Genomic DNA, 25284 nt, shown 5'->3' on the forward strand with positions numbered 1-25284 from the left:
ACTGTTCAGCCACGTTATTCTGTTCTATGCTAGTTTGTATTACTAATTTATATTTTTATATTCTTCCACATTATAATTAAAAATGACAAGAGAAGAATATTTTTATACTATTATTAATTTTTAGTTATTTTCTTTCTTTATTTAAGCGTGAAGTTTGTTTTTTAAGAAGTTTGTTATCGAAAGTGAGGAGTCTTTCACATCGATTTTCTTAGAAATATTGTTTTTATAAATGTAATAATTAAGTAAAATCTATTCCTAACACATTTTCTAAATATCATGTACAAGTAAAATGTTTTTGTTTCTCGACACGCACTTCAACAATGTTACAATAACAAATAAGAATTATTTCCAAGAATTGCTTTGAGAAAGAAATATACATACACAAGTATCGAGATATTATCGTAACAAATGGTAAAAATGTTAAAAAAATGCTTTGACAAAGATATATACATACACACGTATTGAGGTATTATCCTAATAAAGGGTACAAATGTTAAAGAAAGGGAAAACATCCAACAAGATATATTTCTATTCTTAGTTTTTATAAGGAGAAAATAAGTATAATATAGTTATTCTTTTATTTTTATGAGGAGAAAATAAGTGGTATATACTTTCTTTATATACTGTCCATTTCAGAACTAATGACTTGTTTTTATCGACAGTCTATTTTTTACCTAAGTCCATAGTCAATGACTGTTATTTGGTAGTTTAATAGCTGTCTGGTGTGCTTTACTTATTTAGTTTTTCACACGTTTCTTTTGCACAATTCCTACATCACATAATTTGATTTCACACATTCACATAATCCTATGAATGTTCAAGCATGAGGTTGGCGAATGTTTTTGCACGAAGGTGATGGACATGAGCGAGATAGATGTGGGCAAGTATTTGACGTACAGCTTCGTTCGTCGTTCCTTGTTGGCTTTGCAAGTGTGTGTTGCTGTTGTGAAGGTCCCATAATGGAATGGAGCTGTGAGTGCAGAATCTCGTGGTTTACTGGCTTTGTATGCGTGAAAGTCATCGTTATATGTCGCTGAATGCGGTCGATTTTCGTTGTAATACTTCGCAGACGACTAGTTTACAATAGGATAGGGATTTGGGAAGGCATGTCGTCTATTCTTCACCCATATTCTTTCTTGGTCTCAATCTTGCGAATCTTCAACTTCTGTTCTTCCCGCTTTTTCTCTGCTTCTTACTTGCTTCTTGGTTCTTCTCTGGGCAGGGTATGGAAATATTTATTGATAACTAGCCGCTTTGAAGGTCTCCTCCTAGTAACAGTTTGATAAATTGTTTGGGCGCGTTATTTTTACTTTGTGGAAGTTCTTCTTTAGTTTCGTGCATCAGCGTGCTGTTCAATAGCAGTAGTGTGACTTTTACGCATATTTTTTTGCCAGCGGTGGATTGCCCAAGCGGTCTTCTCGTCCGGCCGTTTTTTGCTCGCTCCGTTCATTCGGGGCTCGGAGACCCTTCCGGCGTTCGCCGTCCCAGCGCCGCCCCGCCGCGTCTAAGCAGGTGTCTGTCACTGTGCGGCTCGGTGTTCCATCCCAGCAGGATTCCTCCTAGTGGACACATTTATTGCCCACTTTCGCTACAAGGGCCGTCTGTTAGTTTCGCCTTTCCCTTCTCTCGACGCTCCTGCTATGTAGGAATCGTGTCTTGCTAATTACGTCCTTTTCTTTCATGATACATCTCGCGTTGCAACTTGTGGGTCGTTGCATCTCTTAATTGCTGGAGTTTTTACAATGGTTCTTACAAAAAGTTTTACTTATAATTATCTAACATATATCTACTATCTACTTGTTTTCCGCCTACTTAAAAAGCTTTACAAATTTCGGCGCCCTTTCCATGTTACAATTGTAAGATATTCTGAGTCTTAACGTCTACAGGGTGCAGCCAGCTGCAGGTGGTGGCACATGTCGGCACTAATGACGTGTGTCGCTTTGGATCTGAGGAAATTCTCTCTGGATTCCAGCGGCTATCTGATTTGGTGAAGGCTGCCGGTCTTGCTTACGAGATGAAGGCAGAGCTCACCATCTGCAGCATCGTTGACAGAACCGACTGCGGACCTTTGGTGCAGAGCCGGGTGGAGGGTCTGAATCAGAGGCTCAGACGGTTTTGCGACCGTATTGGCTGCAGATTCCTTGACTTGCGCCATAGGGTGGAGGGGTTTCGGGTTCCGCTGAATAGGTCAGGAGTTCACTACACTCAGCTGGCGGCTACACGGGTAGCGGAGGCTGTGTGGCGTGAACTGGGCGGTTTTTTAGGTTAGAAGGCCTCGGGAAAGTGCGGGATGGGCTGCAATGTCAAAGGGTGCTTGGCAATTACAGGACGTGCTTGGATCAAGGAACAGTCGGAATTATAGTTGTAAATTGTTGTAGTTGCGCTGGAAAAGTCCCTGAGCTTCAAGCGCTAATAGAAAGCACAGAAGCTGATATCGTTATAGGTACAGAAAGCTGGCTAAAGCCTGAAATAAGTTCTGGAGAAATTTTTACGAAGTCTCAGACGGTGTTCAGGAAAGATAGATTAGGCAGAATTGGTGGTGGAGTGTTTGTGTCTGTCAGTAGTGGTTTATCTTGTAGTGAAGTCGAAGTAGATACTCCGTGCGAATTGGTGTGGGTGGAGGTTATACTTAACAGCCGAATTAAGTTAATAATTGGCTCCTTCTACCGACCCCCAGACTCCGATGATACAGTTGCGGAACAGTTCAGAGAAAGTTTGAGTCTCGTAACAAATAAATACCCCACTCATACGGTTATACGTAGTTGGTGGGGACTTCAACCTACCCTCGGTATGTTGGCAAAAATACTTGTTCAAAACCGGTGGTAGGCAGAAAACGTCTTCCGAGATTGTCCTAAATGCATTCTCCGAAAATTATTTCGAGCAGTTAGTCCACGAACCCACGCGAATTGTAAATGGTTGCGAAAACACACTTGACCTCTTGGCCACAAACAATCCAGAGCTGATAGAGAGCATCATGACTGATACAGGGATTAGTGATAACAAGGTCATTGTAGCTAGGCTCAATACCATTTCTTCCAAACCCATCAGAAACAAACGCAAAATAATTTTATTTAAAAAAGCGGATAAAGTGCCACTAGAAGCCTTCCTAAAAGACAATTTCCATTCCTTCCGAACTGACTATGCGAATGTAGACGAGATGTGGCTCAAATTCAAAGATATAGTAGCAGCAGCAATTGAGAGATTCATACCTTATAAATTGGTAAGAGATGGAACGGATCCCCCGTGGTACACAAAAAAGGTCCGAACGCTGTTGCAGAGGCAACGGAAAAAGCATGCGAAGTTCAGAAGAACGCGAAATCCCGAAGATGGGCTAAAATTTACAGACACGCGAAATTTGGCCCGTACTTCGATGCGAGATGCCTTAAATAGGTTCCACAACGAAACATTGTCTTGAAATTTGGTAGAAAATCCGAAGAAATTCTGGTCGTATGTAAAGTACACAAGCGGCAAGACGCAGTCAATACCTTCGCTGCGCAGTGCCGATGGTACTGTTATCGACGACTGTGCCGCTAAAGCGGAGTTACTGAACGCAGTTTTCCGAAATTCCTTCACCAGGGAAGACGAATGGAATATTCCAGAATTTGAAACACGAACATCTGCTAGCATGAGTTTCTTAGAAGTAGATACCTTAGGGGTTGCGAAGCAACTCAAATCGCTTGATACGGGCAAGTCTTCAGGTCCAGATTGTATACCGATTAGGTTCCCTTCAGATTACGCTGATACTATAGCTCCCTACTTAGCACTCATATACAACCGCTCGCTCACCGATAGATCTGTACCTACAGATTGGAAAATTGCGCAGGTCGCACCAGTGTTCAAGAAGGGTTGTAGGAGTAATCCATTTAACTACAGACCTATATCATTGACGTCGGTTTGCAGTAGGGTTTTGGAGCATATACTGTATTCAAACATTATGAGTCACCTCGAAGGGAACGATCTACTGACACGTAATCAGCATGGCTTCAGAAAACATCGCTCTTCTGCAACGCAGCTAGCTCTTTATTCGCACAAAGTAATGGCCGCTATCGACAGGGGATCTCAAGTTGATTCCGTATTTCTAGATTTCCGGACAGCTTTTGACACCGTTCCTCACAAGCGACTTCTAATCAAGCTGCGGGCCTATGGGGTATTGTCTCAGTTGTGCGACTGGATTCGTGATTTCCTGTCAGGAAGGTCGCAGTTCGTAGTAACAGACGGCAAATCATCGAGTAAAACTGAAGTGATATCAGGTGTTCCCCAGGGAAGCGTCCTGGGACCGCTGCTGTTCCTGATCTATATAAATGACATGGATGACAATCTGAGCAGTTCTCTTAGGTTATTCACAGATGATGCTGTAATTCACCGTCTAGTAAGGTCATCCGAAGACCAGTATGAGTTGCAAAGCGCTTTAGAAAAGATTGCTGTATGGTGTGGCAGGTGGCAGTTGACGCTAAATAACGAAAAGTGTGAGGTGATCCACATGAGTTCCAAAAGAAATCCGTTGGAATTCGATTACTCGATAAATAGTACAATTCTCAAGGCTGTCAATTCAAATAAGTAGCTGGGTGTTAAAATTACGAACAACTTTAGTTGGAAAGAAGACACATAGATAATATTGTCGGGAAGGCGAGCCAAAGGTTGCGTTTCATTGGCAGGACACTTAGAAGATGCAACAAGTCCACTAAAGAGACAGCTTACACTACACTCGTTCGTCCTCTGTTAGAATATTGCTGCGCGGTGTGGGATCCTTACCAGGTGGGATTGACGGAGGACATCGAAAGGGTGCAAAAAAGGGCAGCTCGTTTTGTATTATCACCTAATAGGGGAGAGAGTGTGGCAGATATGATACGCGAATTGGGATGGAAGTCATTACAGCACAGACGTTTTTCGTCGCGCCGAGATCTTTTTACAAAATTTCAGTCACCAACTTTCTCTTCCGAATGCGAAAATATTTTGTTGAGCCCAACCTACATAGGTAGGAATGATCATCAAAATAAAATAAGAGAAATCAGAGCTCGAACAGAAAGGTTTAGGTGTTCGTTTTTCCCGCTCGCTGTTCAGGAGTGGAATAGTAGAGAGATAGTATGATTGTGGTTCGATGAACCCTCTGCCAAGCACTTAAATGTGAATTGCAGAGTAGTCATGTAGATGTAGATGTACTCAAGAATCCTCAAATTCGTTTTTTATTTTTGTGTAGTGTCGTGGTCTATAGCATTTTAGTATTTCATGCTGTTAGACTATCTACGCTTTATCCCTTCACCTTAATCTATCGTACTATTGGTGTTACTTTCTTTTTCCCACCTTCCTCTCTCTTCATTCTTCTTTCTCCTGACGATCTTATCTGCAACATAATCTTGAAATATTGTGCTGATTATTTACCAGTAATAAAATTAATCTTCAAACTTGTACTGAAAGTGTTTAATACTGCCAGTCTTAGGTAAAAATACCTCTGCTTTATCTCGTAAAATACCCTCTAATTCTCTTTTACTGTGTTCCGAAATACCTTGAACTTTTTGCAATGTTTCGTGGATTTCTTTATGGACTTCTAACATGAGTTGAGGCGATTCCTCCTTTTGTGCTTACCATTCTAATTCTTCATCCTCTTTATCTCGCTGGTATCTCTTCTAATTTTAGCTTTTGCTCAAAGAGAAGTGTGACATTCCCGAATGTTACGCTACCTTTCCCCATATCTATTATCGCTCGTCTCTCATTTAAAAAATCTGCACCTATAATCAAATCTACATTTAGTTTAGGTATAATCACGAAGTTGGCTTCGATCTTTTGACCTTGGCACGAAAGAGTTAACCTTGTTTGTCTCGTAACTTCCGCAGCATAGTTTCTAATAGGACCTCTTACTTAAATCTTACATGTTTTCAGAACTGGTAATTCCTCATTGGCATTACACTGCATGAATAAATTTTCTGAGATCGCAGTCAGTTCACTTCCGCTATCAATTACAATATTGACTGGGATATTCTTGGTTGAATTTGAAAGGGTTGGCTCTGTTCTTCTTTTTCTTGCATCAACGAATCCTCCACTGAATCATACATGAGTCTTTTTAGGAATTTCCCTTGTGAATTCTAACTTTCTGTAGGATAAGCTTCGACTGCTACTTCTCTCTCTTTTATTTCCTCTTCTCTATTTTTTCCTTCATTTACGCTTTCTTGTACGTCCTCTACTTTTTCCTCATCCTCGTCTATCTTCTCCTTCTTCGTCGCTACTTCCACATAATCGCATCTAAATGCACTATTTATCGCTTCAAAACTTCCTTCATTATATACGTTGGGTTATGTGCCCACTCGTAACTTATTTTCAACTTCTGTCGACTGCGCATTATCCTCATTGAATTCGCTTTCCCTGGTTTCCATCTCAAATAGCTCTGCAATACTCATTACTTTGTCCTTTCGTCCTACATTCGTTGTGTATGCCTCTGGTAATTCATCTTCCTCGTCAGTATTCTCCCAATTAATTTCGTCCCAACACGATATTGTTATTTTCTTGTCTTCGTTTTCATCTGGTCCCTGCGGATTTATTTCTTCGTTCTTCTCTTCACGTGATAAGATTTTTACTTCTCTGTTCACGGTGCTGCAATTGTCCTGGATCGGTGCGTCATTCTCTTTGGCATGGGCGCTTAGCTGTCAACTCGAACGTTTATTTGGGTTTGGTGGTCTTACTTCCACCTCTTCTATCTTTATTCGCTTTTCTTGTTCAGCTTGATGATAGTGATTTCTTTGTTGATAATTTGTCGGTCTATTGGTTCTCCAACATCCGTTTCAGTTGTCGTTATTCCCTCTGTAATAGTTGTTGCCGTTCCTGGGTGAATTATAGTTATTGCCATATTCTCTTCTAAACCCATAACCGGTTCTTTGTTGAAATCTATTGTCGTTTCTCGGTGCGAAGTTATCACGTTGTTCGTAATTATTGTTACTTCGTACTGTGTCTTGTGGATTCCACCGATTTTTGCTTTCGTTTTCACGTGCGCTTCGTCTTTTTCTTGCGTCATCTTCCGAAAATATGAACTCTAGTTCCCTTAGAATACCTTTAAATGCTTCGACGTCATTGCCTCCGCGACCTACTAATGATTACTGGTATTTCAATGGTAGCTTCATCGCGCATAATTTAATCAACTCTCCGTCACTGTATGGTACATCTGAGGATTGATTTTTGTTTGCTATTGCTTCGAAAAATTTCACGGGACTCTTCTCTCCACAGTTTTCAAAATATGGGTTCTGTAATAATCCGTACTTCACTCTGTTCTGTGCTTCGCTGGACCAATATCGTGAGAGAAACTTCTCTCTGAAATCTACGTACGATCGGCATGTCACTGCAACATTCTGCATGGTTTCTGCGACTGTTCCTGACATGTGTGCACATATAAAGTCTAATTTGTGTGCTAGCGTCCAATGCTCTGGTAATCCTACTCGGAATTGATCAATAAAAGTTCGTGGATGTAGTGCGTTTCCTTCTCGAAAGTGTTGAAATTTTCTGACTGTGAGGAAATGATCGTTGTCGTTCTTCGTCATAGTTCCATATGAAATTCGCGATTCTTCGCCACTTTTGTTTCTGATAATTTCTCCCGTTGTTCTTTCCTGTTGTGGTAGATCCATTGGATATTGTCCACTGTAACTTTCGCGTACCCACGGTGCAGGCTGTCTGATTTCACGTATGTTACTTTCCGCCTGTGATTGGAATCGCAATTGCGTAATATCTTCGTTAATTGCTTGTGTTTCCGGTGCTGTTGCAGATACGGATGTGGTTGCAGATTCTGTGCTTGTTCGATCCTGTTCACTACGCTCTTCAATGGTTTGCAGCAACTCTGATCGCAATTTCTGAAATTGTCGCTTCGTTTGTGCTTCTATTTTGACTATGCGGTTATCATATGTCTTCAGCGCTGCTTTTGTGATACGTTTGTGTAACACACTGTTTTCAACAATTTCACGCGCTGTACCTGCTGCTTGTCTAGTAATTACGTTTATCTGTTTCTTTAGTTTCTTGACTTCTCCCTGGGTGTTGTTACGTAATGTTTTGATCTCGCCCTGAATGTCATTACGCAATGTTTGTACGTCCGCTTGTACCTTGTTAATGTCTGTTCTCAATTGATTGTGACCTGTTATTAAGTTTCCTATCACTTCTCGAGATTCTTTTGCCTCGTTTTCAATATGACTTAGGTGTAACTGAATTTTTTTGTTTTGTTCTTTAATCTCACGCATTTGTCTCGTGGTTTCCGCATTCTGAATTTTAATTTGGTTCGCAATTACTTTATTTTGTCTTGTCATGGTTTCCGTAATTTGTTGTAATAATTCTGCGAGATTGGTGGGTCCTATTACGTTTTGTTCCGACGTCCTACGCTCTTTGTTTTCGCCCAAGTGTTGGTTCGCAACCGATTGCATTAAACTGTGCTCTCATTCCTTGTACTCTTTGGTGAGGGAGCTCTGATTACTTGTACTATGGGTTCTACGTATTCAAGACGCAAGTCAGAATCCTCATCGCCTGTCTCTCTACTTTGCTGCTCTGTCGTATGCTGACCTAGGTTTTCTGTGCCTCGAAGTACATTATCCTCGTTATGGTGCGTTATCTGTCCTATTTCTCGCGATACTGCATCGTCTGTTGTACTGTCCTCTATTCTCTGTACATTTTCATGCTGGGTCTCTACCTCAATTCGGTCAAGGTCTCGATCTGCGATAGCTAATCTTTCCGAATCCCTTCTTTTATGTTTTAAAAGCAATTCACACGCCCTACTTCGGGTCAACATGCGCTCATACGATCTCACGCGTTTCATAAACTTTTTGTTCACACGACTTGACACTACCAAGACTGACAATCCATTCACTTACTTGTTGGGTCAGAACCAACTTTTCAACGATGTATCCGCCACCTGTGCGCTTGCATTGGAGAGAAAACTTAATTCTAACAATTTTCAAAATTCATAACTTAATTATGCTATTGTTTCTGCTAGACTCATTTCTATTTTATACATTTACTATCTATCGCTGCAGCTACTGTCTTTGACTAGGTATAACGTTAGAAATTTTTTTTTAATTTTTTAAACAAGATATTTTTCTGACCTACTTAGGCACTTGGTCGACCTTCAATCATGGAATTTTACCATCCTGGCAGGGTCGCCATTTTCTAAACATTCATGGTGGTGTCTGTTTGTACTATATCGTGTCTCCCTACCACTTTCGCGCAACGACGCTCTGAGCATGTTTTTTAGGGAATTAACTAGTTTGAACCTGGGACCTGTTGCTGGTAAGGAGACGCCAGACCACACATGACATGTAGAATTCAGAAGAGTTCAGTGAGACTAGCGATGATATAACCAAATACTAAATGATCTCAGCGTCAGTTCCCCTGCACTCCCTGTAAAAGAATCTTAATACTAACTAAATTTAGTGGAAAGGGTTCAAGGCTTTCCTATTTTTATTTAGCTGGTAAAATAACGTCGGAAAAACAGTTAAGTTTACCATTGGAAATTTTATTCTACTCACCAAACATCGTTTACAAATTGCACTATTGATAAAAGGAAATGTTTTAATACAGGATGGTAAAAACCAACTGCGTTCAACAAAAATGTGACCGAATATTCCCTGAATGGGTTTCCAAGTTCTACAATCGATCGAAGGATGGCCTATGCCATATCACATCTATAATCTAGGTTTAATTTAAGTTTCACAAAAGAGAAAACTATCAAAATGGTCTACAGTGACCCTCAATTATCTTTAATAAATTATCTAACTTGTCGTAAATTACAGTGGCTGATGTGGCTTCTCAATAAGTGAAGGCCTATGCGCTCAAAAATGCGGCATCGCATGCGTTCATTACCTTGTCGGTGTTTAGGCAGCGTCAGGGCGACAGCGGCTGGCGCAATAGCCGTCCAGCTCGCTGTCTCGGAACCAACTCTCCAACTTCTCCTTACTACAATTTACCGAAGTTAGTTAAAAAAACTATCTGGCTATGTTTTCATCTGACCAATCAGGGTCTCAATATTAACCTTAAGATCCGCCTACAAAAATTCTGTCTATCCAATGAGAAACGTTATACTTTTCGTGGTGGGGCAATGTTTTTAAAGTTTGCAACGTAACAGAGACGCTAAAAAGTCTCACGCTAAAACCTGCAGCTAGTGTTGTTCTTTTAGCGTTATCGTAAGATCTATACTGCTCTTGTGGAGGGCTCTATCTTTTAACATGGGCTGGGGAGTGATCCTAATGTAACAGACACGCGAAAAGGCTCACGCTAAAACTTACGGGTGGTAGTGGCCCTTTTTGTGTTATCGTAAGATCTATACTGCTTTTCTGGAGGGCTCTAGCTTTTAACATGGGGTGGGGGTGATCCTTGACGTACCTGAGACGCGAAAAAGCCTCACGCTAAAACGTGCGGGTTGTATAGTCGTACAGGTAGGCTCGCCGCGTGGGTGCCCAGCCCCTCCCTTATCTAACTTAACACGGTTCTGCTCTCGGCTTCTGTCCTCGTTTCTCCCCTCGTAACTGCGTCTGCCTCACGGTGGGAAGGTACGACATGCATTTAGGCATTCTTGTGTTGGTGTGTGGTATTCCATTTGGTCACTCGTTACTCGTATTACTTTGGTTAATTTAATGTCACGATTTATTCCGAGCTATGTGACATACTACTGGATTTGCTTATCATGTCAGGGTTTTCATGTAAGGTGTTGGATTTGCCTGACACCTTACAGCTTGTTTTCCCTTTCGCCCTCTTCCACTGCTAAATTTTTGTATTTTCTCCTTTCGTCATGTAACTGCATATCTCCTGTGCTAGCCAAGGATTTCATTTATGCTCTTTTTTACCTGTCTTACACTCTACTGCCGACTCTGTTTAGTCTTTTAAAGCTACCCATTCGCCTTCTGCTGAATTCGTTTCAATGTTCGCGCCAACCGTTGCTTAATGCTCCCTGTCAGCAACTTCTGGCTCCTTCAGATTAATCACGATTCATCTCCTTGCTTTCGTATTTTTTTTATTCTTAATTTTTAATATACAATTTGTAACCAATAACTTATAGTCAGAGTCAGCATGTTGTGGTTGTTGTGGTCTTCAGTCCTGAGACTGGTATGATGCAGCTCTTCATGCTATTCTATCTTGTGCAAGCCTCTTCATCTCACAGTACCTACTGCAGCCTACATCCTTCTGAACCTGCTTAGTGTATTCATCTCTTGATCTCCCTCTACGATTTTTACCCTCCACGCTGCCTTCTAATTCTAAATGTGTAATTCCTTGATGCCTCAGAACGTTTCCTACCAACCGGTAACTTCTTCTTGTCAAGTTGTGCTACAAACTCCTCTTCTTTCCAATTCTATTCAATACCTCCTCATTAGTTACGTGACCTACCCATCAAATCTTCAGCATTCTTCTTTAGCACCACGTTTCGAAAGCATATATTCTCTTCTTGTCTAAAATATTTATCGTCCACGTTTCACTTCCATACACGGTTACACACCAAACAAATACTTTCAGATACGACTTCCTGACATTTAAATCTATACTCGATGTTAACAAATTTTTCTTCAGCAGAAACGCTTTCCATGCCATTACCAGTATACATTTTATATTCTCTCTACTTCGACCATCATCCGTTACTTTGCTACCCAAATAGCAAAACTCCTTTACTACTTTAAGTGTCTCATATCCTAATCTAAATCCCTTAGCATCACCCGACTTAATTCGACTACATTCCATTATCCTCGTTTTCTTTTGTTGATGTTCATCTTATACCCTCCTTTCAAGACACGGGCCATTCAGTGCAACTGCTCTTCCAAGTCCTTTGCTGTCTCTGACAGAATTACAATATCATCGGCGTACCTAGGTTTTTTTATTCTTCTCCATGAATTTTACTACCTAATCCGAACTTTTCTGTTGTTTCCTTTATTGCTTTCTCAATATACAGATTGAATAGCATCGGGGATAGGCTACAGCCTTGTCTCACTCCCTTCCAAACCACTGCTTCCCTTTCATACCACTCGACTCTTATAACTGCAATCTGCTTTCTGCACAAATTGTAAATAGCCTTTCGCTCCCTGTATTTTACCCCTGCCAACTTAAGAATTTGAAGGAGAGTATTCCAATCAACATTGACGGAAGCTTTCTCTAAGTCCACAAATGCTATCAACGTAGGTTTGCCTTTCCTTAATTTTTCTTCTTAGATACATTGTAGGGTCAATACTGCCTCACGTGTTCCAACATTTCTACGGAATCCAAACTGATCCTCCTCGAGGTCAGCTTCTATCAGTTTTTCCATTCGTCTGTAAGGAATTCGCGTTCGTATTTTGCAGCTGTGACTTATTAAACTGATAGTTCGGTAATTTTCACATCTGTCAACACCTGCTTTCTTTGGAATTGTAATTATTATATTCTTCTTGAAGTCTTAGGGTATTTCGCCTGTCTCATACATCTTGCTCACCAGATGGTAGAGTTTTGTCAGGTCTGGCTCTCCTAAGGCTGTCAGTAGTTATAATGGAATGTTGTCTACTCCGGGGGCCTTGTTTCGGCTTAGGTCTATCAGTGCTCTGTAAAATATTCACGCAGTGTCTTATCTCCCATTTCATCTTCGTCTACATCCTCTTCCACTTCCATAACATTGTCCTCAGGTACATCGCCCTTGTATAGACCTTCTATATACTACTTCCACCTTTCTGCTTTCCCTTCTTTGCTTAGAACTGGGTTTCCATCAAAGCTCTTGATATTCATGCAAGTGGTTCTCCTTTCTCCAAGAGTTTCTTTAGTTTTCCTATAGGCGGTATCTATTTTAGTCCTAGTGAGATAAGCCTCTACATCCTTACATTTGTCCTCTAGCCATCCCTGTTTAGCCATTTTGCACTTCCTGCCGATATCATTTTTGAGACGTTTGTATTCCTTTTTGCCCGCTTCATTTAGATAATTTTTATATTTCTTCCTTTCATCAATTAAATTCAATATTTCTTCTCTTACCTAAGATTTCTACTATCCCTCGCCTTTTTACCTACTTGATCCTCTGCTACCTGCACTACTCCATCCCTCAAAGCTCCCAATCCTTCTTCTACTGTAATTTCTTTCCCCCACTCCTGTCAAGTGTTCCCCCTTCTCTCCCTGAAACTCTGTATTACCTCTGGTTTTGTCAGTTTATCTATGTATCATCTCTTTAAATTCCTACCTTTTTGCAGTTTCTTTAGTTTTAATCTACAGTTCATAACCAATGGATTGTGGTCAGAGTCCACATCTGCCCCAGGAAATGTCTTACAATTTAAAACCTGGTTCCTAAATCTCTGTCTTACTATTACATAATCTATCTGATATCTTTTAGTATCACCAGGCTTCTTCCATGTATACAGCCTTCTTTTATGATTCTTGAACCAAGTGTTAGCTATGATTAAGTTATGCTCTGCGCAAAATTCTACCAGGCGGCTTCCTCTTTCATTTCTCTCCCCCAATCCATATTCATCTACTATGTTTCCTTCTCTGCCTTTTCCTACTACTCGATGTTAACAAATTTCTCCTGAAACGTTTTCATTGCCGTAGCTTGTCTTTCCTTTATATCCTCTCTGCTTCGACCATCGTCGGATATTTTGCTCCCCAAATAGAAAAACTCATTTACTGCTTTCAGTATCTTATTTCCTTATCTAATTCCTTCAGCATCACCTGATTTGATTCGATTACATTCCATTAACCTCGTTTTTATTTTGTTGATGTTCATCTTATATCCTCCTTTCAAGACACTGTCCATTCCGTTCAACTGCACTTCCGAGTCCTTTGCTGTCTCTGACAGAATTTCAATGTCAACGGTAAACCTCAAAGTTTTTATTTCTTCTCTATGGATTTTAATTCCAACTCCAAATTTCTCTCTTGTTTCCTTTCGTGCTTGCTCAATATACAGATTAAGACTGAATAACATCGGGATAGCCTAAAGTCCTGTCTCACTACCTTCCCAACCACTGATTCCGTTTCGTGCCTCTCAATTCTTATAACTGCTATCTGGTTTCTGTAGAAACTGTGAATAGCCTTTCTCTTCCTGTATTTTATAACTGCTACCGTCAGAATTTGAAATAGAGTATTAGAGTCATCATTATCAAAAGTTTTTCTAAGTCTACAGATGCTAGAAACGTAGGTTTGTCTATCTTTATCTTCCAAAATAAGTCGTAGAGTCAGAATTGCCTCTCGTGTTCCAACTTTTCTACGGAATTCAAACTGATCTTCCCCAAGGTGGGCTTCAACCAGTTTTTCCTTTCGTTTGAAAAGACTTTGTGCTAGTATTTTGCATCCGGGACTTACTAAAGTGATAGTTCGGTAATTTTCACATCTGTCAATACTTCTGCCTTTAGGATTGGAATTACAATAATCTTCTTGAAGTCAGAAGGTATTCTGCCTGTCTCATACATCTTTCTGACCAGATGGAAGTGTTTTGTCATGGCTGAGTTTCCCAAGGCTGTCAGTAGTTCTAATGGAATGTCGAAGCCTTGTTTCGACTTAGGTCTTTCAGCGCTCTATCAAATTCTTGTCGCAGTATCATATCCCCCATTTGAATTTCATCTAAGTACAAATTGTTCTGAGCACTATGGGACTTAACATCTGAGGTCATCTGTCCCCTATAACTTAGAACTACTTAAACCTAACTAGCCTAAGTGCTTAGAACCGCTCGGCCACAGCGGCCGGCTTTCATCTATGTCCTCCTCCATTTCCATAATACTGCCCTCAAGTACATCGCCCTTGAATAGACCCTCTATGTACTCCTTCCACCCTTCTGCTTTCCCTTCTTTGCTTAGGGCTGGTTTCCCATGTGAGCTTTACATATACATAAGTTTCTTTAAGTTTCCTGTAGCCAGTATCTATATTACCCCTGACGATATATCTTTCTACATCTTTCCATTTGTCCTTTAGCCATCCCTGGTTAGCCATTTTGTACTTCCTGTCAATTTCAAGTTCGAGACGTTTGTATTCTTTCTCGCATGCTTCATTTAGTGCATTTTATATTTTCTCCTTTCATCAAATTCAATAACTCTTCTGTTACCGATGGATTTCTACAAGCCCTCGTCTTTTTACTTACTTCATCCTCTGTTGGCCTCACCATTTCATGTCTCAAAGCTACCCATTCTTCTTCTGCTGTATCTCTTTCTCCTGTTCTTGTCAAGAGTTCCCTAATTCTCTCTGAAACTCTCTACAATCCCTGGTTCTATGACTTTATAGAGTTCCCATCTCCTTAAATTTCTATCTTTTGGCAGTTTCTTTACTTTTAAGCTACAGTCAATAACTAATACATTGTCGTCAGAGTCCACATCTGGTTCTGGAAATATCTTACAATTTAAGCCCTGGTTGCTAAATCTCGGTCTTACAATTACACAGGGTGAGTTACGAGGTCTTGCCACTGTTTCTGGAGGGTATTCCTCGGGTTATTTGGGACAAAATACGTAAATTCAGTAATGGGATCAGATCCACAATTGAGGAGCTACACTAATTGAAAAAAAAAACCCTCAGGAAAATGGAATAAAATTTTATTGTGGGATTTCACTATCAAAAATGTACATAATAATGAATTTAAACAATTTTGTATCAGTCTTTTTCATTCAGAGTGCGCAAATTTTTCTTCACGTTGTATATGGCCAACAAGAAGCGATGTTTTCGCAGAGTAAAACTATGGCGTTTGTAACTCTACATACGTTCAATATTATGATACATTGTCAGGAGACCTACGGATCATGTAAGAACGTACTCCTCGCGCGCCTCCTCCTTCCCCTCCACGTACGCCTCGTACGACACGCCGTCCATCTCTGTGCAACAGTAACCACCACGTCGTTCACGTCCCTCTTTCAACTTTTTCAGCCAGTGGGTGTGTCGAATCAGTCAACAACCGTTAATACCACAACACTGCGGCTGCAACATAAATATCTTATCGCAGTACATATCTTTAAAAGAAAAAAGGTTCGAATGGCTCTGAGCATTATGGGACTTAACCTCTGAGGTCATCAGTTTATACGTCCCCTAGAACCTAGAACTACTTACACCTAACTGAACTACGGACATCACACACACCCATGCCCGAGGCACGATTCGAGCCTGCGACCCTAGCGGTCGCTCAGTTCCAGACTGTAGCGCCTAGAACGGCCACCGCGGCCGGCACGAACATTCATTTCGTACGTTTTGTAAAGATACTGAAAATTCTCATAACGGGATCATCAATTAACTTTCTCTTCTTAATTTGTTACATATTGGATTCCAATCGTTTCAGAATACCTGTTACTCTACAATAAAATCAGCAATCTCACTCTACCGGTGCGGAGTATACAAGAGTTCCCAAATTTGTTTCTAACAGATCAAAATAATTTTCTATTCTTTATCTGTGGTGGAGAGTGTTGTACCTGGGTTCACTTTTCAAAATTTCGCCTCCACCTACCCCTGTAACAGAAGTCCGATATAGATTCTTATTCAATTTCTTAATAATCGTATTTCTTTTCTATGTGTTGCAGTTCTTTTTTCTGAGGTCATAAAAGTTACTGCAGAAAATAAAAGAAATTCCAAACGTGGAAATAGATTCCAAGGCACAACATCGTCATGTCCCTAGGAACCAAAATTCCATTTCGATTTAAAAGCGTTGCGAGGAAGATATACTTTTATAATTCAAAATTTTTTTGTCTGTCTTTGTCTCTATTGCTCTACTAGACAGCAAGCTGTGAAACCAAATTAAGCAGCAATATTTTCAAAAACCATTTACAAGTAAAATATAAATGCAAACAGTGTTTAACGCTGGAAATGCATATCCTCCTATTTCCATCTATTGTAGTATAACTTTTATTCCTTATTTTGTCACTTGAAGATATGACGTTTCTGTGTCTTTCTATATTGTAATTGTTTTACTCTTTGTATATATATTTATGCATTTATGTCGATGTATAATTGGTTTATTTTGTAAGTATTATTTGTATTTTTACACTGGGTCTGGCCTGGGGAAAACTATGCTACCGAACGATTACTTCCATAGCTCGTGTGGAGAACGGAAGTGTTAACTTTGCCGCATGGAGCGCGGGCAGAGGGAGTCTGGCTAGAGTAGGGTGGAGGAGCAGGTGTGTTGTGTGACGCTCCCGCGAGTTGCCGCGCTTTCGGGGTTTGGCAGTAGGCAATTGCTCTATACTTCCTATAATACTTTCTGACACGGTGTCGCGGATGGGAAGCATTAGCTGGCGCACATCAAGAGCCCGTTTCGGCTGGTGACCGTGTCGAGAAGAAGGCGCGCCAACATCCACCTTCTGCAACAGCGACAGCCGACAATGAGTGACTGTCACCACCTCCTCGATCGACGACTTCAAACCTTCAACCAACCAACAAGGAAGACTGGAAGTACATAAAGTTTTAGAACTGTAGGGCTGACCTCAGCTTTTCAAACTGTTAAATTATTCTCACTAAATTACAGAAATGTAGCATGAACCTTTGTAGCTCATTGTCCCAATTGCATTACCAAGCAGGGTCCCTTCCTTTTCCGGAATGAACCCGAGTGTCGTTGAAATTCAAATGCCAGCATTAAAGCACTGTCATTCCATTTCACTGCTTGAATTTCAATGTTCAGTTAAAGTATTCATAGCTGGCTACAATATTTAGATTACACAAGCACAAATTAAGAGTGCGAGTTTTGTTACCATATTTTAGGTTACCTGTGACTGCAGCTCAGCTTGGTACGTACTACATTTTACTATTGTTAATTGTTCAGGATCATTTAATTCAAGTTCAAAGTTAAATCTCTTATTTCTAAATTGCGTAGCTTCAAGCAGCTTTTGAAGTGATTGTTGAGGTAGCCCAAGACTAACCTTATTATAATGAATTTCGTAATGCTTCAGAAACAAAGCTCACTATTAATTTCAGTCACTAAATCAACTTCCAATTTTTGGGTTTTATTAATTCTTTTGCTAAATTAAGTCTGAGTGTAGCGAAATTTATTACTTATGATCAACATTCAGTTTTCACACAAAACGTGTCAACCTTCAGTTGCTAAGCTTTTAGTGCTAAATATATGTGCATTAATCTCTCTTTTTCAGTTATTATAGTAGTTGTCCATGGGAATGGCGACCATAATTTTCCCCAAATCTCAAATATCTAATTAACGCCAGTTAACTGTTAACGTAACGACCGCACATTTACGTTCTTTATTAACTGTACCTCTTTTCAAAATTAATTTCCACCAATTTCATTTGTAATTTTCCTTTCATTTAGATGTAACCCTTTCCTCCCTCTTTACCAACAAATTACCTTCGGTGTCGATTGCTTTTTCCAAATTTCCATTAGGTACAGGCGGTTTAATTTTCACTGTCATTAAGGCCGATGGGTGAGGGGGAGGTTACAAGTGGTTATTCGGAAATAATACAAATCTCCGTTTTCAAGACAGGTAAAATTCTCAAAACAGGTAAAATTCTCAAAAAAGGTAAAATTCGCAAGATAAAAAATAATCACCATCCATTTACAGATATCACGTTTTCCACTGTAAAATAACTACTTAGTTCCCAAGGTGCTAGACGGAGAACGACCGACGAAGTATGCCATACTTGTCCATATGTTATACAAATAGTTCTAAAAATATCTAGCGGGGAAATTTACCAACATATTCCATGTAATTTAATACGTTAGGTAGCTCTTAATTGTTGAGCAGCCAAGCAGAATGTACATTTTCTTGAAATTGGAATATAATATGAACAACAACAAAAATTAGACGTGGATAATGGAACGTAGTCAAATCAAATCAGGTGATGCTGAGGGAATTAGGTTAGGAAATGAGGCACTTAAGGAGGGTAAGACGTGAAACGGGCTGACTTGGAGCAGGAGAGGCACCACAGGACATTTTAATTTGCACTGTGGATATTTTTACAAATAAATTCATAAAACTTTGTCAGCTTAACCAGGAAGGATTCAGGATTCACACTCATAGCAGAAGAAGTTCAAAAACATAACAAAATTATTTTTTTTAATCTGAAATTACATCACATTTTTCACTTGGTATTCGCTGCATTTGTTGCTGTAGGTACACTTTTCTTCATAAGTACGAGAGATTCTTCGATGAATTTGGCACAGCATACAAACCATACTTACAAGTATACAAAGCTCTAGAATTTTCCAAATTTGTTAAAAACTGTGGTAAAAGTTGAGATAATTAACTATAAAATTCGAGTTTTCTCTAAACACGAAGTTTAAAACGTAACAGCCCATTCACTATTCTATAGATTACATAAATCCTAGAGTACCATATACCTGTAAGAATGTTTTGTAAATTGTGCAATATTCATCGAAGAATCTCTCTTACTTATGAAGAAAAGTGTACCTGTAGCAACAAGTGTAGCCAACAGTAAGTGAAAATATCATGAAATTTCAGATTATAAAATATTATTTTTTCGTGTTTTTGAACTTCCACTACTATGAGTGTGAATTATGAATCCTTTCTTCTCATGCTGACAAAGTTTTATGAATTTCTTTGTAAAAGTATAGACAGAGAAAATTGAAATGTCCCGTTGTGCCTCTCTTTCTTGAAGTCGGCCCGTTTGACGTCCTACCGCCCTTAAAGTAGTTGATGAGTTTCGGTATTTTGCAGGAACAGTAACTAATGGTGGTCGAAGTAGAGAGGATTTAAAACGTAGACTGGCAATGGCTAGAAAATCATCTCTGAAGAAGAGAAACAGATGTGTCAGGAGGCCTATTCTGGAAGTGTTTCTACGGAGTGTAGACACGTATGAAAGTAAAACATGGACGATGAACAGTTTAGACATGAAAATAATATAAGATTTTGAAATGTGGTGTTACAGCAGAATGCTGATGGTTAGACGAATAGATCACGTAACTAACGAGGAAGTACTGAATAGAATTAGGGACACATTCTGAGGCAGCAGGGGATCACCAGTTTAATGATGGAGGGAAGGGTCGGTGGTAAAAATCGTAGAGGGAGACCAAGAGATGCATACACTGAGCAGATTCAGAGGCATGTAAGCTACGGTAGTTACTCGGAGGTAATGAGGCTTGCACAGGATAGAGTAACATAGACAGCTGCATAAAACCACTCTTTATACTGAAAACCAAAACAACAACAATTATGTGGAACACGAAACAATTACGATTATTGTACAAAACACCGTCTCACATATAACAGTCTAAAACAGTAAAAGACGGCGAAAACAGCTAATGGCGGGTTCTAGTGCACATTCCTTCATCGGATTCTAAAATCAGTCATTAGACTGAAGTACGGACCAAATGATATCATGTGATCCTGCATGCACTGTCTTATTGGTCCCATTCTCTTCCGTATGTAACGATTTATTTACATCTTTCATTCCCAACTCATGCGGGTAGGACGGACATTTGTAGAACTTTGTCCAGTCAAGGTGTTTGCGATGGAAGTAATCCGGAGTAAAGTTATTTGGGAACGGATTTACAGTTACGGTATTTACTGTATGACGAAGGGAGACCTGGCACAAACCTCGGTCCGCCTGGGATATTAGGGTTATTTAATTTCTAGGACAACGTAGTACCATTGTCTTAGAAAAAATTTAAAATATTGGATTTCTGTATTTGTTTGTGGTCGTATGTGTATAATTACACTTGTATGTTGTGCGCAATTCAGCACATAGCTATAATGTAAGCTGTAAAATGTTTGAACAGAAAAACGATTCCTGAAACATCTATAAACATCTGAGAAGGTTTCACACTTTTGGCAAGTACATCAAAGATTAATCCTGTTTTTGCACGCTGACGAGTTCTCAGAGACTTTCAGTCAGGGTGCCAGAGAATGTGAACAGCGGTTGCCGGCGACAAATGTGGGCTGCACTGCACTCTGGATGATGAAATAGCTTGGAGCCTCGGTACTTCATCGGGTTAACATAATGGAGGAATCCACTTTCTTAACGTTTTCCATTCTCTAGTCCGAGGAGTAGAGCATCTTCTTTCAGGTCTGGTTCATTAACGGGTAGAAATCCTTCTCACCTAATGCCAGACGACCTCTACAGCGAATAAATGGGAGAGAATGAACAAGTCCGACAACGAGGGAAAGACTGTTCAAAACCTTGGTCGAAACCAGGGATGGGAATGTTTTTAATTTCTTACTGGAGCAATGTGCATTAAATTAAATCTGTGTGTCCATGCATCGCTTGTGGGGATAAGCAAGTGTGTGTGTGTGTGTGTGTGTGTGTGTGTGTGTGTGTGTGTGTGTGTGTGCGTGGGTGGGTGGGTGGGTGTGTGGGTGTGTGTCAGATGAGAAAACTGAAGCAAGAAAGATATCTACCAGTGTGAGAGCATAAACTTTGTTGCGGCCTCCAACAGTGCACTCAAAAGCATTACAGTTTATATTTTTTCACAACGTCCAGAACCCTGGCTCTCTAGTGATGGATCGGTAGCAGTCGGTCGTTAACTTCCCGCAAGTGCTTTGAGACCTTCCTCCGGCAACACTTTCGATACTACAGTACAGTGCCGGTGTGTGTGCCGCAGCCATTACAAAGTGGTTGTCGTACCACGCCGTGCCAAACCAGGAGGCGCATGAGCAGTGCCAACCGTAGATTCTGGCTTGCACACCCAGCTATTGGGATAGTGTTACTAAGGTAGCTGTTGAAATCAAACTGTCAAGCAACCTTATAAACAGAGATGGTTGATTTTGTTTAAATGCTGCTTAGAATCCGGCTCTGTTTCTCATCTAAAAACAGAGGGACAGAATTAGTGCTACCGTACCTGTTGATTAATAGCCACTATCGATATTTCTGATGAGGGTAATCTTTCGTTGGGTGTTGACTCTGCTATTACTTGTTCTGTGCGTGGTATCTTCCTTGTTTCTCTTTTGTGAACCGAGGTATTAAATTACCTTGCACACTGCTTCCTCCTTGCAGTTGTGCCTTTTGAATGGCAGGGTGTGCTCCTGTCGAAGTGTCGGTGGTGGTCGACGACGCCACCCGGCAACAAACCCGTAGGTTATTTGAACATTCAATTCGCCAGGAAAAGTTGAGGTCTCACACTGTTTACCTGTACGGGGAGGAAATGTATCGTTGCTTTCCGAGGTTGGATCAACTTCCCAGCAGTAGAGTAAGGTTGGAACGTGCATTATCGTTTTCATTGAAGTGTCGAAATCATAGTGTGGTTCCTACGTTAGCCAAGGTTGTGCATCATATTAATTCTCCTGCCGCTATCGCATCAAGGAACGTGCTGGTTTACCTCTTGTTCGTTAAAGGATCCACTATATTCGCCGTCAATTAGAATTTGTTTCTAAGGAATTATTTCAGCTTCAGTTAATGATAGCGTCTAATGTTTCTGAATTTTCTTGGGATTGGGTGGACGGTGCCTCGTGGGCGATGTCTGACTGGGAATCTCAATCTGCAACTGCTTGTTATTTGGTGATGTTTGAACGTTTCCTTGGCTCAGTGTCTAATTCTAATATTAATTCTCGACGTTCTGTGATCAATCTCACGGAGAAAACGTTAGACGACGCATCATTTTCTGTGCTGGGGAAAGGTAACTATTTATTCGCAACCGATACAAAAGAGTTAGATGTTTCCACCTGTTACTGTCCTTCAAAGTAGCCACCAGCCTTGTGTATAACCCGTTGACAGCGATGTGGGAGGCGTAGTATGCCGTTAGCAGAGCCTGTTCTCTTGATGGGGAGAATGGAGCGGTCTACCGCCTGTGCAATCTCTGGAACAACTGTAAAGCGAATGCCACGAAGTCATTCTTTCATCTTGGGAATCAAATCAAATTCAAAGAAACTTCAGTGCGGGAAGTATGGTGCATGCTACAGTACATTCCAGTCCCATCGACCGATCCACAGCTTGCGCTGTATGTGCCCGCGCATTGTCGTGCAAAACGATGGGTGGGTTGCGCAGAGAGTGTCGCGGCTTCTTTCGTAAATCTGCTCACAGGTAATGTTCCAAGAAAGAACTGTAATAAGACTTCAGTCCTTGTAACTTTGATTTGATTGTGAAGATGAAGGAACCACTTAGCGACATTCGCTTCAGAACTGTTCCAGAGATTCGACAGGCAGTAGACCGCTCCATTCGCTCCATCAACAGAACAGGCTCTGCTAACGGTATACTATGCCTCCCACATCGCTGACAACGGGTTCTACACAATGCCAGTGACTGCTTTGAAGAACAGTAACAGGTGCAAATACTTAACTCTTTTTTATCGGTTGTGAATAAATAGTTACCAGTATTTATGTTCCAGCCCTCGTACATATTTATGAGTTATTTCACTGCTGGCAGACGATAGTTCGGGCAGCTGGTTTTGGTATACGCTTGTATCTTTTTAGAATTTGCTGTAAGTTATGTATTGCAAAGGTCACCATTAAAAGTACGGTACCATTGAATATTAACTTGCAATTAATATTAGAAGAGGAAAAAAAAATGATAATAATAAGATAGAACTAATACCTACTTAAAGTGAGGTGGAACATGAGGGTAAAATATTATAGTGGAAAGAAAGAAAACAAGAATGGAATCTGTCACTGTCATAAATAATGTTACGAAATCGTGACAAACTCTAAGATAGTTCAGGTGATCTAATATAACCTCAGTTTTATTTCGCACTTGTTTTAGGAACCTCTTGGATTGGGAAAAAAAGCGACTGCGTGCTGGAGTTATTTCTTGTTTCATCATCTGTGTGGTAGATTAGCACGTAAGTTCCAATCACTCTGTAAAACTTAACCTCGGATTTCCTAAATTCCTAATCTGATATCCATCTTCGAGTGGAACAGGCAATGAAATTTCTAGCAGTGATACAAGTTATCCTCCGTCATGCACCATACAGCGGCTTCCAATATGTGTAGATGTAGGCATAGATCAAGACATTACGGTTCCGCATGGATTCTCACATCCTTCTACTGTGGTGAGCTGTGCAGCTTTCTCTCTTTCGGCTCCAAATGAGAAGTCTCAAGCGATTTCAGTAAAGAAGGCTAATTCATCCTCATTTTCCAACACCTCGTAGGCAGGATGCAGTCTATCATTAGGGATCCATAAATCGTTCTGCATATTTTGCGCAAATATTCCGGACATGGAGCACATAAAACCAGACAACACATAAAACCAGCAGTTGGTTCTACGTGAACCATTTGGAATCTCTGCGTGTCATTGTAGGAGGAAGTATGGCCTCCGTCTTCCATTTCAGATTCACTTTTGATTTCCTCTGATTCCATCTGTGCTGTGTGTTGTTGATAAGAAAATCTGATTTTCATTCTTTTTCGTGACATATGAGGCCACTCCAAAACTGTCTTGGAAATCGAAGGGACTTGATTAGACTTTACTGGTTCTGTATGTAGATGGGGCTCCCTTCCTTTTTACGAGGTAATGAAGAAAGTAGAACCATTTCCGAAGAAATTTTCAGCGAGAAGGTAGCTGCTGGGATAATTTTCTGTTGAAGTTAGGCAAAAAGTTCATGTCATAAAATTTATTCGAATCAAAACGTGTATAAATACACATTACAAATGCCCTTCATACCTTCACTTAGATTGCGTTCACAGAAAATATGGTAGAGGTTGGCTCTGAACACTATGGGACTTAACATGCGAGGTCATCAGTCCCCTTGAACGTAGAACTACTTACATCTAACCAACATAAGGACATCACACACATCCATGCCCAAGGGAGGATTCGAACCTGCGACCGTAGCGGTAGCGCGGTTCCAGACTGAAACGCCTAGAACCGCTCGGCCACATCTTCCGGCCTGGTAGAGGCACACCTAAAGATAGTATCATCAAGCGCCTCTACGGCATATTCCAGGAGACAGTAAATGTGACAGATGCAACCAAAAGCGACCTACCGAATATGCCAACACCGAAAAAACTGACCAACGAGCAAGCTGCCGGTTCTTCAAATCCTATGGAGTCTCTACGTTGCCTTCCCAAAAACTTTGGTCTTTGGTGGTGTTGCACTCATTGCAGTTCTCAAGTCCTTAAAGACGCATTCGAACTTAATTCGGATTAATCATCAGTTGTTGCACAGAACCAACGAGAAATTTACAGTTTCCTCTCAGCGGCCGATGCTGCTTGTAACCCCAGATGAGTAAGAAATCTATGATTGGTTTTGGCCTGGCGGGGAACTGTTTCAGCTTTCTGGATATGTGGTCCAAGGATTTGGGCTACTGGAAATCTACATCAGATGGTCACTCTCTCTGCACACGCCCAAGAGGTGAATGTTAGGTATACAATGTCAGGTACCAATTCTACCTTTCATTCATTCATGATGCAATGAACAGTGTACATGCAGATACTGCTACTATTTGTGAACAAATTACATGAAAACCAGCTACAGTACAAGTGGTTTTGAAACGACACCGCAGTTCTGTTTCTGCATTAAACTAACATTGTAA

The 25284-nt window shown here is 40.5% G+C and overlaps 1 protein-coding gene across 1 annotated transcript in view; it reads right to left on the reverse strand.

Moving 5' to 3' along the window:
• The window catches only part of LOC126355691 (inter-alpha-trypsin inhibitor heavy chain H4-like), a 41850-nt gene extending 26106 nt beyond the window's left edge, over positions 1 to 15744 (reverse strand). Inside the window, exon 1 of the mRNA XM_050006094.1 lies at positions 15689 to 15744. Coding sequence (XP_049862051.1) covers positions 15689 to 15744 — 56 coding nt within the window. The remainder of the gene's footprint in view (positions 1 to 15688) is intronic.
• Positions 15745 to 25284: the final 9540 nt, after the last annotated feature.

Source organism: Schistocerca gregaria, chromosome 1 (genome assembly GCF_023897955.1).
Source record: "Schistocerca gregaria isolate iqSchGreg1 chromosome 1, iqSchGreg1.2, whole genome shotgun sequence".
NCBI lineage: Eukaryota > Metazoa > Arthropoda > Insecta > Orthoptera > Acrididae > Schistocerca > Schistocerca gregaria.